The sequence below is a fragment of the Ranitomeya imitator genome, chromosome 3, assembly GCF_032444005.1.
Source record: "Ranitomeya imitator isolate aRanImi1 chromosome 3, aRanImi1.pri, whole genome shotgun sequence".
Classification (NCBI taxonomy): domain Eukaryota; kingdom Metazoa; phylum Chordata; class Amphibia; order Anura; family Dendrobatidae; genus Ranitomeya; species Ranitomeya imitator.
In genome coordinates, this window is record NC_091284.1 from 553,643,865 (window position 1) to 553,656,793 (window position 12,929).

General features: G+C 44.8%; 1 protein-coding gene across 1 annotated transcript in view; it reads left to right on the top strand.

Moving 5' to 3' along the window:
- The window catches only part of LOC138670505 (RH-like protein), a 188,180-nt gene that overhangs the window by 62,532 nt on the left and 112,719 nt on the right, over positions 1 to 12,929 (top strand). Inside the window, exon 2 of the mRNA XM_069757911.1 lies at positions 5,260 to 5,446. Coding sequence (XP_069614012.1) covers positions 5,260 to 5,446 — 187 coding nt within the window. The remainder of the gene's footprint in view (positions 1 to 5,259; positions 5,447 to 12,929) is intronic.

A 12,929-nucleotide genomic window follows, 5' to 3' on the forward strand; every position in this document is an offset into this window, starting at 1 on the left:
AGACCCTGCAAGGATGAGATCGCATTAGATAACCGCATTTCACATTGGTATCTGGAATTTCCGATAACAAGAAAATCATCCAGGTAGGGTATTATAAGAGTGTTTTGCTGGCGTAAGTGAGCCATCACTTCTAGGATCACCTTTGTAAAGATGCGGGGAGCCATAGAAAGCCCAAAGGGCATTGCTACATACTGGAAGTGACGAACCTGTCCTGCCAGGATGACTGCTACCCTTAGATACTGCTGATGTTCGGCATGTATAGGAAGATGATAATAGGCATCTTTTAGGTTGATTCCGGCCATGACACACCTAGGAAACAAGAGCTTGATGGTAGAACTAATAGACTCCATTTTAAAAGTTCGATTATATAGAAAGGAATTTAATTTCTTGAGATTAATGATGGTTCTGAATGAACCATCTGGTTTTTTGATCAAAAACAAAGGGGAGTAAAATCCCCTTCCTCTTTGATCTTGGGGAACCTCTACCAACACTTTTTTAGATAGGAGAGAAATAATCTCGGACTCTAGAGCCTCTTGTTGTTCTTGTCCCTTTGGAGATGTTATTATAAAAGAATCCCAAGGGATTCTAAAAAATTCTAATTTAAGACCATCTTTTATAATGTCCAGGATCCAACGGTTGGATGTTATATGTTCCCACTTGGATAGAAAAAATTTTAATCTGCCGCCTACTTCAGGGTTAGCGGTACTTGCCACGTTTTGCGTTGTAAGACCCGGTAAACAGGGCTCCTTTTTGCTTAGGGTCTTTCGCCTCCCAGCGATCCCTTTGCTCAAATGGTTTCCTGGAAAAGGGTCGTCTCCTGAATGCTCTCCTGTAAGACGGAAGATACTGATTAGGAAAACCTTTCTTCCGTTCTCCTGCTTTCTTTAAGATCTCATCCAGAGTCTTCCCGAAAAGGAACTCACCCTGGCAGGGGAGCGCACAAAGCTTTGCCTTTGCCTGTGCGTCCCCTTTCCAGTTCTTCAACCAGAGTGCTCGCCGGGCTGTGTTTGTTAAGCCGGCTGACCTGGCTGCTAGGCGTAGCGAATCTACTGAGGCGTCTGCCAGGAATGCTACAGCCTCCTTCATCAGAGGGATCTTTGGTAGAATGGAGTCTCTTGCAGTTCTACCTCTGATCTGCTCCTCCAGTTGTTCCATCCAAACCAGCAGAGATCTCGCCGTACAGGTAGCAGAGATGGCTGGTCGGAATGCCCCTGTATTGGCCTCCCAAGATTTTTTAAGCAGGGCCTCTGCTTTACGGTCCAACGGATCCGTTAGCATCCCTGAATCCTCTACAGCCAAGACTGACTGTTTTGAGGTTGAGGCTACAGCTGCGTCCACTTTTGGCACTTTCGACCAAGTATTCAGCTCCTCGTCGCTAAAGGGATATCGCCTTTTAGAGGAAGATGGTAGAAAACCTCTGGCGCTCTGTTTGTCCCACTCTTTTTTAATTAATTCTTTAACGGTTGCGACAACGGGAAAGGATCTGCGCTTCCTTTGTCCTAACCCCGCGAACATAATGTCCTGAGCTGATTTTTTCCCTTTCTCATCAGGGCACCCCATCGTGTTTCTGACTGCTTTTACCAGGCTGTCCACGCTGCTGTTAGGCAGACATAACCCCCCTTCATCTTCGGATGAACTCGGCCGAGTTTCCGACTCATCTGAGGACTTATGCACCTCCTCCGATTCTGGATTTTCCGGAGATGGGGATCTGCTAGGTTGGCGGGAGCTAGAGATACTAGCCTGTGACAGTCCCTGCATCTCTTCTCGAATCATGGCTCTAACGTCAGATGGAGTCATAATGTTTTCCTGTCGCAAGGTCAGTATGATGCAATCTGAGCATAACTTCTTCATATAGGAGTCTGGAAGGGGCTGTGAACATAAAGCACATTCTTTGTGCTTGGACTTGTGTGCCTTTTTCCTGGACTAAAGGAAGGGGACATAGGAGGAACATACATCAGCATATAGGTAGAGAAGTCTTTAAACTCACCCAGAGAAGCTGACAGGTACCGGATCTGGAGGCGGATTCTTTGAGGGATCTTTTTGCTTGGTGGAAGATCGCTCCTGACGACCACCATCTTTAATGCTGCTCCTGGCGCTTTTCTCCTTACTAGGAGAGCGCTCTGATACTACAAGGTGCGTTTCGTCGGCCGGTGAAGCCATACTCACATCCACACACCGGCCGACAGTAGCGCTGCAGCTTTTAAAAGTGGCGCCGAATCTCCTGCCTCCCCGGCCCGAACCCGGAAGTGCTCCAGCGACTTCCGGGTCACACGCGCCGCTCATTCCTCCATGCGGCAGCGGCTGCTTATTTAGCCGGCCGCTTTGAGCGCGCGCGCCCTCATGGAGCCGGGCGGACCAGCGGTGACCGGACCCGGACCATGGCCATCCATCAGACGAGGGGGGAGGCTGTACACAGTGGCTCCCCCGCCGCTGCTACTGGAACCGCAGCCCCTGCCGTTCCTTACAGAGACCGACGCAGGCGGGTGCATGGCCCAGGATCTTCTGTAGGTACGTCCTGGGATTCCCATAGGAACAGGAAACCTAAACTGAGGAGGAGAGGGGACCGCCTCCTTTTATTCTGTAGGTTTCCTGTTCCTATGGGCGGATCCCTCTCTCTCATGTGGGGTGCTGTCGTGACGAAGAGTAAAAAATGACATACTCACCTCTCTTTCTTGCAGCTCCTCAGCGTCCCGTCTCGGCGTCTCTCCGCACTGACAGTTCAGGCAGAGGGCGGCGCACACTAGTACGTCATCGCGCCCTCTGACCTGAACAGTCACTCCAAGAGGACGCGGAAGACGGAGCGGCGCCCGGCGTGTGGAACGCGGACAGGTAACTATGAGATACTTACCTGCTCCCGGCGTCCCTGGCTCCTTCCCCCGGACAGGTGGTCTCCAGGTGCCGCAGCCTCTTCCTCTGTCAGCGGTCACCGTTACCGCTCATTAGAGAAATGAATATGCGTCTCCACCCCTATGGGAGTGGAGTCCATATTCATAACTTTAATAAGCGGTACCATGTGACCGCTGAACAGGGGAAGAGCTGCGGCACCTGGAGACCAGCTGTCCTGGGGAAGGAGCCAGGGACGCCGGGAGCAGGTAAGTATCTCATAGTTACCTCTCCGCATTCCACACGCCGGGCGCCGCTCCGTCTTCCGCGTCCTCTTGCAGTGACTGTTCAGGTCAGAGGGCGCGATGACGTACTAGTGTGCGCCGCCCTCTACCGAAGACCGTGGGACAGGCAGGGGGAGCGCCAGGAGCGCCGGGACTAGGTGAGTATGCGACACGCTCTCTCCCCCTCACCCGCCGACCCCACCGCTGACCGTGACTCGAGTATAAGCCGAGAGGGGCACTTTCAACCCAAAAATTTGGGCTGAAAATCTCGGCTTATACTCGAGTATATACGGTAAGTCTGCATTCCAAATGGCGCTCCTTCCCTTCCAATCTCTGCCATGCGCCCAAATGGTGGTTCCCCCCACATATAGGGTATCAGCGTACTTAGGACAAATTAGAAAACAACTTTTGGGGTCCAATTTCTCCTGTTACCCTTGGGAAAATACAAAACTGGGGGCTAAAAATTTTTTGTGGAAAATGTTTTTATTTTATTTTCACGGCTCTGCGTTATAAACTGTAGTGAAACACTTCGGGGTTTAAAGCTCTCACAACACATCTAGATATGTTCCTTAGGGGGTCTACTTTCCAAAATGGTGTCACTTGTGGGGGGTTTCAATGTTTAGGCACATCAGGGGCTCTCCAAACACAACATGGTGTCCCATCTCAATCCCAGTCAATTTTGCATTAAAAAGTCAAATGGCGCTCCTTCGCTTCCGAGCTCTGCCATGCGTCCAAACAATGGTTTACCCCCACACATGGGGTATCGGCGTACTCAGGAAAAATTGTGCAACAACTTTTGGGGTCCATTTTCTCCTGTTACCCTTGGTAAAATAAAACAAATTGGATTCTAAAGTACATTTTTTGTGAAAAAAAGTTAAATGTTAATTTTTTTTTAAACATTCCAAAAATTCCTGTGAAACACCTGAAGGGTTAATAAACTTCTTGAATGTTTTTTCTGAATGTTGTTTTGAGCACCTTGATGGGTGCAGTATTAAGAATGGTGTCACACTTGGTTATTTTCTATCATATAGACCCCTCAAAATAACTTCAAATGTGATGTGGTCCCTAAAAAAAATGGTGTTGTAAACATGAGAAATTACTGGTCAACCTTTAACCCTTATAACTCCCTAACAAACAAAAAAAATTGGTTACAAAATTGTGCTGATGTAAAGTAGACATATGGGAAATGTTACTTATTAAGTATTTTGTGTGACATATCTCTGTGATTTAAGGGCATAAAAATTCAAAGTTGGAAAATTGCGAAATTTTCAAAATTTTCTCCAAATTTCAGTTTTTTTTTTACAAATAAACGCAGGTAATATCAAAGAAATTTTATTATGAAGCCCAATTTGTTATGAGAAAATAGTGTCAGAATCACCGGAATCCGTTGAAGCGTTCCAGAGTTATAACCTCATAAAAGGACAGTGGTCAGAATTGTAAAAATTGGCCCGGTTATTAACATGCAAACCACCCTTGGGGCTTAAGGGGTTAAATGACACTATTCATTTTACCACATACTGTACTGGAAAATGTGAAAACAAATTCCAAGTGCAGTAAAGTTGCCAAAAAATATCCCAATAAACAATTCTGAATTACAAATTGTTTTTTTTCGGGGTACATTTTGTGGCAAAAATGGCCTGGCAGTATGATTCACACTGACAGGCGCCCAGTAAGTGTCAGAGCACACGTTGATCTCTCTCTCTCCAACCAGCATCAGCTATCCAGGTCCTTGTGATCCTGTGTGCTGCGAGCGGCCACTGCAGACAGGAAAGGGGGATGAAAGCACACTCAGGCACTGTGAGCACTCTAGGCTCCTGCACAGTAGTGTACCAAAGTCATGTAGGAGGAGGCTGCGCTGGCTGGGAAATAAAGCAGAGCTTCAGATCTACCATAGCTCTTCAACCTTATTGGCATATCAATTCAAATGCTGATTTCTCAGTTAAGGAGTTGTGGGCAGGTCATGTACAGGTATATAAATAGTTTCAGGCTTAAAATCCTGCTGACAACTGTACAGTTAGCAATCTACCATAGTGTTTGCTAAGTAGATGAGAATGCAGTAGCTCTTATTTATTTGCAATATATCACTGAAAATGTATGCTCAACTAAGTTATTTACTTATTTTATTAGTTTCTCTTGCATTTTTCCTTTTTAGAACTGCAAGATGTGAATGTCATGATTTTCCTTGGTCTCGGATTACTATTTGGATTCTTAAAAAAGTTTGGATTCAGTGGAATTGCGTTTAACTTTTTGAATGGAGTGATAGGATTGCAGTGGGCTATTATTTTAGATACCTTAATATTTCAGAATTCCACTGAAATACAAAACATCGGCATAAACAGGTATGTTCTGTCATGTGTTTAACACTTTCAAATGTGTCCCCTATAATGTATTACACTAGTGACAAAAGTACATAGATAATATATTTATGCAATTTGACTATCTACAGTGGGTACAGAAAGTATTCAGACCCTGTTAAATTTTTCAATCTTTGTTTCATTGCAGCCATTCGGTAAATTTAAAAAAAATCATTTTTTTCTCATTGATGTACACTCTGCACCCCATCTTGACAGAAAAAAACAAATGTAGTAATTTTTGCAAATTTATTATAAATTAAAAACTGAAAGTGTTGAGTAGAAGCACCCCTTTGAGCTAGTACAGCCATGAGTCTTCTTGGGAATGATGCAACAAGTTTTTCACACCTTGATTTGGGTATCATCTACCATTCTTCCTTGCAGATTCTCTTCAGTTTTTATTTTTAATAAATATGCAAAAATTTCTACATTTCTGTTTTCTTCAGTCAAGATGAGGTGCAGAGTGTACCTTAATGAGAAAAAATGAACTTTTTTTAAATTTACCAAATGGTTACAATGGAACAAAGAGTGAAACATTTAAAGGGATATGAATACTTTCTGTACCCACTGTATCTATCTATCTATCAATCTATCTAGAAAAAAGAAAGCCAAAAAGCAGCACAAAAAAGATTGTTGGGCGCAAAAGCCTCCCAGGCATGTACCAAACCTTGTAAATAAATCCAAAAAATTGAAGGCAGCACACCAGTAGGTTAAGTATTGGATTGCTTGAGAAAGGTCCACATCTTAAACTGAAATGTCGCACTTGGGCCAATAAACTGCACGTGAATCTTTACCTACTGGTGTGCTACCTTAAATTTTTTTGATTTATCTATCTATTATCAATCTATCTATCTACCAATATGTCACGGTTCACACCGTGCTGCCAACACTATGTCAGGGATCCCAACAATATGTCAGGGATCCCAGGGAGGATATCTTTATCGTCCCCACTACTCACATCAATTTGTCATGAACCGGGGTTGCTTTGGTTGCCCCTGTTTCCTTCTGAAGGGGATTAATCTATAGCCCACTTCCCAGTTCCGGTTTGGAACTTGCAGCTCTCTGTCACCCCCTTTACCCTCAGGTCAGGTTAGGTACTGCACCTAGGGTAATTAGTCACCAGAAAGGCTGCCTGCTATGCACTGGTTATTGGGCACACTGCAGCGAGGGCAATATAACTACCCCCACACAGGCAGAAACAATAATTATCAATGCTGCCGTCGCTGCAAAGATTCCCAATCGCACAAAACAAAGTATGCTGCCACCAGCTCAGATTCCACCAAAGGTTAACGTGTCTGGAGCAAACCCAAATCAGTAGCGTAATTCACTTCAGAGGACGCACAGTTAGTTCATAGAGCAGGAAGAGACAGCTAGTAAATTATATATTTTACTCCATAAACAGTTAGGCAGTGTTTACAAAGTATAAAAGATATTACAAAGAAGACAAAATCACGTGTACATTGCAGATTACAAAATAATAGGACTAACATTGAAAAGAGAACACTTACAGGTCTTTAAGATCATTTCAGCTTGTGGCTGGCCGTGTGCTATGGAGAAGAAAGGGTTTCCATATATCCAGATGCATGAGCACAGCTTTGCTGAGCTGTTGTTAGCTCACATCCTGAATCAAGATTGATAGTTTGTAAGCTTGCAAACAGGGCCCTATCTCCTCTTGGTATCTGTTTTGATCTGTGTTTATTGTTATGCTGTAATGTCTATATTATTATTACATACATGCTAGCCACCTTAGGGAGAGACCCAAGTTGGGCTAAATGTAGCGGGAGGAAAGAAACCGAAAAGCCCTCTACTTAAAGGAAATACATAGTGGATGCTTTCCTGAAACGGAAAGTACTTGCAAGCAGCATAATACAAAGAATAGCAGGTTTACCCAGAATCCTTTGCAGTAGGCAGAGCTATGCAAATCATCTCTTTCCACCCCAGTCTAATCCACAGCGCTTGGAATCGCCAAGCGTGCAATGCTGCGGATTAGTTTCTAAATTTACACAGCCAACCAATTCCTACCTGTGGACACGTGTTTCGAGCGTTAAACCCTCATCAGCACAGGGCTGGAATTGGTTGGCTGTATGGAGTGGGGCTCGGTGAGCAAGCGATACATACATGCTAGCCACCTTAGGGAGAGACCCAAGTTGGGCTAAATGTAGCGGGACGAAAGAGACCGAAAAGCCCTCTACTTAAAGGAAATACATAGTGGATGCTTTCCTGAAACGGAAAGTACTTGCAAGCAGCATAATACAAAAAATAGCAGGTTTACCCAGAATCCTTTGCAGTAAGCGGAGCTAAAAGAGATGATTTGCATAGCTCCGCCTACTGCAAAGGATTCTGGGTAAACCTGCTATTCTTTGTATTATGCTGCTTGCAAGTACTTTCCGTTTCAGGAAAGCATCCACTATGTATTTCCTTTAAGTAGAGGGCTTTTCGGTCTCTTTCATCCCGCTACATTTAGCCCAACTTGGGTCTCTCCCTAAGGTGGCTAGCATGTATGTATCGCCTGCTCACCGAGCCCCACTCCATACAGCCAACCAATTCCAGCCCTGTGCTGATGAGGGCCTAAAGCCTGAAACACGTGTCCACAGGTAAGAATTGGTTGGCTGTGTAAATTTAGAAACTAATCCGCAGCATTGCACACTTGGCGATTCCAAGCGCTGTGGATTAGACTGGGGTGGAAAGAGATGATTTGCATAGCTCCGCCTACTGCAAAGGATTCTATATTATTATTATGTGTTATTTATCTATCTATTATAATCAAAGAGAAAATATGTAACAGTACCATAAAAGGGAATTTAGGGTGCAACGCCCTCCAAACAAATATCCATTTGTAGAAGTAATATAAAAGGACAAAAGCAGGCAGCACTCCAGTAAATAATGAAAAAAAATTGACTTTTATTTCTACCTGCTTTTTCCTTATCTATCTATCTATCTATCTATCTATTTATCTATCTATCGTATATATATTAGTCTGTGTTTTTTTTCAGTCTAAGAAAATGTGTGCCATACACATGCTCCTTCCAACCACTTAGCCCCCTTAACAGATTTTCTCACATCCTTTTAGCTGGAAGGGGTTAATCTGTAAGGGAATAGATACTAGGCAACATGCTACCACTTCCATAGCAAGATTTTTGTTAATATTTCAAGCTCACAAATAAAAATATCAAAGTAGCACAGTTGTAGTAATTGCTCAGGTTTACCTTGAGTTATGGGTTTTGCTGTGTCTCAATGGAGTGTTTAACTCAATGTCACCGGTGTGTCAGAGGCTGCAGACAGTCACACTGCATCTAGCTGCAGAAGGCCTCTGCATTTGACCTTGCAGACACCTTCTTAACCCTTCTGACTCTTAAGGCCCCGTCACACATAGCGACGCTGCAGCGATACCGACAACGATCCGGATCGCTGCAGCGTCGCTGTTTGATCGCTGGAGAGCTGTCACACAGACAGCTCTCCAGCGACCAACGATCCCGAGGTCCCCGGTAACCAGGGTAAACATCGGGTAACTAAGCGCAGGGCCGCGCTTAGTAACCCGATGTTTACCCTGGTTACCAGCGTTAAAGTAAAAAAAAACAAACGCTACATACTTACCTATCGCTGTCTGTCCTCGGTGCTCTGCTTCTCTGGTCTGGCTGTGAGCACAGCGGCCGGAAAGCAGAGCGGTGACGTCACCGCTCTGCTTTCCGGCTGACCGGCGCTCACAGCCAGACCAGAGAAGCAGAGCACCGAGGACAGACAGCGATAGGTAAGTATGTAGCGTTTGTTTTTATACTTTTAGGATGGTAACCAGGGTAAACATCGGGTTACTAAGCGCGGCCCTGCGCTTAGTTACCCGATGTTTACCCTGGTTACCAGCGAAGACATCGCTGAATCGGCGTCACACACGCCGATTCAGCAATGTCAGCGGGACCTCAACGATCAAAAAATGGCCCAGGCCATTCTGACACGACCAGCGATCTCACAGCAGGGGCCTGATCGCTGGTACGTGTCACACATAGCGAGATCGCTACTGAGATCGCTGTTGCGTCACAAAACTTGTGACTCAGCAGCGATCTCGCTAGCGATCTCGCTATGTGTGACGGGGCCTTTACCCAGTGGCAACCTTTCTCCGGCTTTAATTGACACACCTGGACCTGGGTGTTTATAGACCCCCAGCCTGCTGCTGGGAGTTGCCAGTTATATTTCCATTTCCCCCTGTTGAGTCTTGACCCTATAGCAGTTGGCTATCTCCCTCTTTGGTGTTGCTAGATGACAACTGTGTTAGGATAAAAGGAAGGAAGGATCCATCGATGGGCGGATGTGGCTAAAAAATAACTTCTTTTATTGAAAAGTAAAAAAAAAAAAAAACACATATTGTCCTAAAACACTGTTAGGAGAGCGACGCGTTTCAACCTAAGTCTTAGTCATGACATCTGTGTTGCATCTCTGAGTCTACTCAAGATAATTATTCCCCTTGTTTGTCTATCCCAACTGTCTTTAGTGATAGTGGGCATTGACTAGTGCTTGCCCCGTCATTCCCTAAGTAGAGCTTATCGCCAGGGTCAGGCAGGGATTAGGTTCCTGCTTGGCGATAAGTACAGAACCTATATAGGGACATTTAGGGCAGTCAGTGTGACTTTAGATCTGCCTAGGGGTCTCCACTCCCCCCTTCCCTAGTGTTAGGCTCCCTCCCCTCATCCTTTGTGTTGCACTTAGTCTTTCCTACACTGTGCGTGACACTTCACTTGTGTTTTTTTTCCTTTTCTCCCTTGGTATGGATCCAGTCACATGGCTGACAGAGCAGCTATGCGGTCTGTCTCTGGAGGTGAATGACCTCCGATATGAGGTTTAGCAGCCACTGTCACTGCTGATGTTGGGGTCTCTGCAGGTAGGCCAGTTCAACCTGAACCCAAAACAGGTTTTCCAGAAAGGACAAGTTTTTTTGTTTAAGGAAGCTTGTGCTAACTCCTCCGGAAATGAAGAGCAGTGAGTCGGTATTGTGATCTCTCTACTACAGGGAGATCCACAGTCCTAGGCTTTCTCTTTGCCATAGGATTTGGTTTGTTTCCAGTCTGTGGAGAGATTTTTGGGGCTCTAGCCCTTATCTATGATGACCCTGACCGAGTCACCTTGGCTGAGACCAGGTTGTGTGGCCTTCAGCAGGGGAATCGGTCAGTGGAGACATATAGCTCTGAATTCTGCATGTGGGCAACTGATGCTAAGGGGAATGACCTGGCTCCCAGAAGTCAATTTCTTCAGGGTCGCACTGAAAGGTTGAAAGATACCTTGGTGGTATATGAAACCCCTGAGTCCTTGGAGTGCGCTATGACATTGGCTATACATGTTGTCAGACGCCTTCGGGATAGGTGGGTAAGACCACCTTCTCCAGAGCCTTTTTTTCAGGGTATTTCCCCTTTGCCAGGGAAGCAGTCTAGCAGTAAACCCATACAGGAGAGGGTGGAGGAACCCATGCACTTAGGGGGTGCCTCTGCATTGTACATTTCCTGGGATGTTTGCAAAAAAAACGAGGTGTGTTTTTGTTTCGTGGAAAAAAGGGATATTTTATTGGGGCCTGTCCTTTGATACCTAAACAAAAGGAGACTCATTTAACCCTTGGTAATCTAGAGTGGAATAAGCAAGGGGTGCATCTATCGTTAACCTGCAGAGGTGGTGCTGGAGAGCAAAACCGAGATTTCTGTGTTTGTTGACAGTGGAGCTGGAGTCAGTATGGTTGATGCTGAGTTTGCCAGAACTCACGGGCTGATTTGCTGTGCTTTATCTAAGCCCATTCCCATCTTCGCCGTTGACTTAGTGCCACTTGCATAGAAAGCTCTCACCTAAATTTTACAGAATATAAAACTGAGGGTGGGGTCGGTTCATTCTAAAATAATTCCTTGCTATGTCCTGGATGGTCTTCCCACCCCAATTGTATTGGGTCTTCCCTGGTTGGTGAAACATAATCTGTTGGTGGATTGGCAATCCAGGGAGGTCATTGAGTGGGAGGATTACTGCCAGGAGAACTGTTTAAGGATTTAATTGCAGAAAGTCTGGAGAAGAGACACATCAGACTCTCATCTTCACCTATGGCAACAGGGTTTTTCTTCGTGAAGAAAAAAGATGGTGGTCTACGTCCCTGTTTAGATTTCGGGGAATTATATCAAATTACCGTTCAAAATCCATACCCTCTTTTTCTGATTCCTGATCTGTTCAGCCAGGTTGTGGGAGCTAAGGTGTTCTCCAAGTTGGATTTATGGGGGGCCTACAACCTGGTTGGTACTATGAAAAACAGCTGAGAGAGTGCTGCAAGAAACCAATCCCTCTGAAGAAGCACATCGCGAAACGCGCATTGGGGCTCCCTTCCCACACTTTACAGGTTGGTTTCCTCTGTCATTATATGCCATAACATTTTTGGTCTGGTTGCTATACCTGGGTTGATGTTACATTTGCTTGCACTATCAAATAAATAAGGCAGCACTCTGTAGCGTCAAAACTTGCAAACATGAAATATGAAAATTGAATTGCATTACTGCACTAAAAATATGAAAAATTGAGAAAGTTTAGTGCATAAATTGGCCAATTCATGTCTACCAGGTAGCCACGATAAGGCGTTTCTCATTTACTAGGACCTAGCAATGTCAATCCTCACTTAGAATAAAGTCTTCATCTATATGGGAACCTGTGAATGCTCTCTTAGACTAAAATCTACAGTGGGGCAAAAAAGTATTTAGTCAGTCAGCAATAGTGCAAGTTCCACCACTTAAAAAGATGAGAGGCGTCTGTAATTTACATCATAGGTAGACCTCAACTATGGGAGACAAACTGAGAAAAAAAAATCCAGAAAATCACATCGTCTGTTTTTTTAACATTTTATTTGCATATTATGGTGGAAAATAAGTATTTGGTCAGAAACAAAATTTCATCTCAATACTTTGTAATATAGCCTTTGTTGGCAATGACAGAGGTCAAACGTTTTCTGTAAGTCTTCACAAGGTTGCCACACACTGTTGTTGGTATGTTGGCCCATTTCTCCATGCAGATCTCCTCTAGAGCAGTGATGTTTTTGGCTTTTCGCTTGGCAACACGGACTTTCAACTCCCTCCAAAGGTTTTCTATAGGGTTGAGATCTGGAGACTGGCTAGGCCACTCCAGGACCTTGAAATGCTTCTTACGAAGCCACTCCTTCGTTGCCCTGGCGGTGTGCTTTGGATCATTGTCATGTTGAAAGACTCAGCCACGTTTCATCTTCAATGCCCTTGCTGATGGAAGGAGGTTTGCACTCAAAATCTCACGATACATGGCCCCATTCATTCTTTCATGTACCCGGATCAGTCGTCCTGGCCCCTTTGCAGAGAAACAGCCCCAAAGCATGATGTTTCCACCACCATGCTTTACAGTAGGTATGGTGTTTGATGGATGCAACTCAGTATTCTTTTTCCTCCAAACACGACAAGTTGTGTTTCTACCAAACAGTTCCAGTTTGGTTTCATCA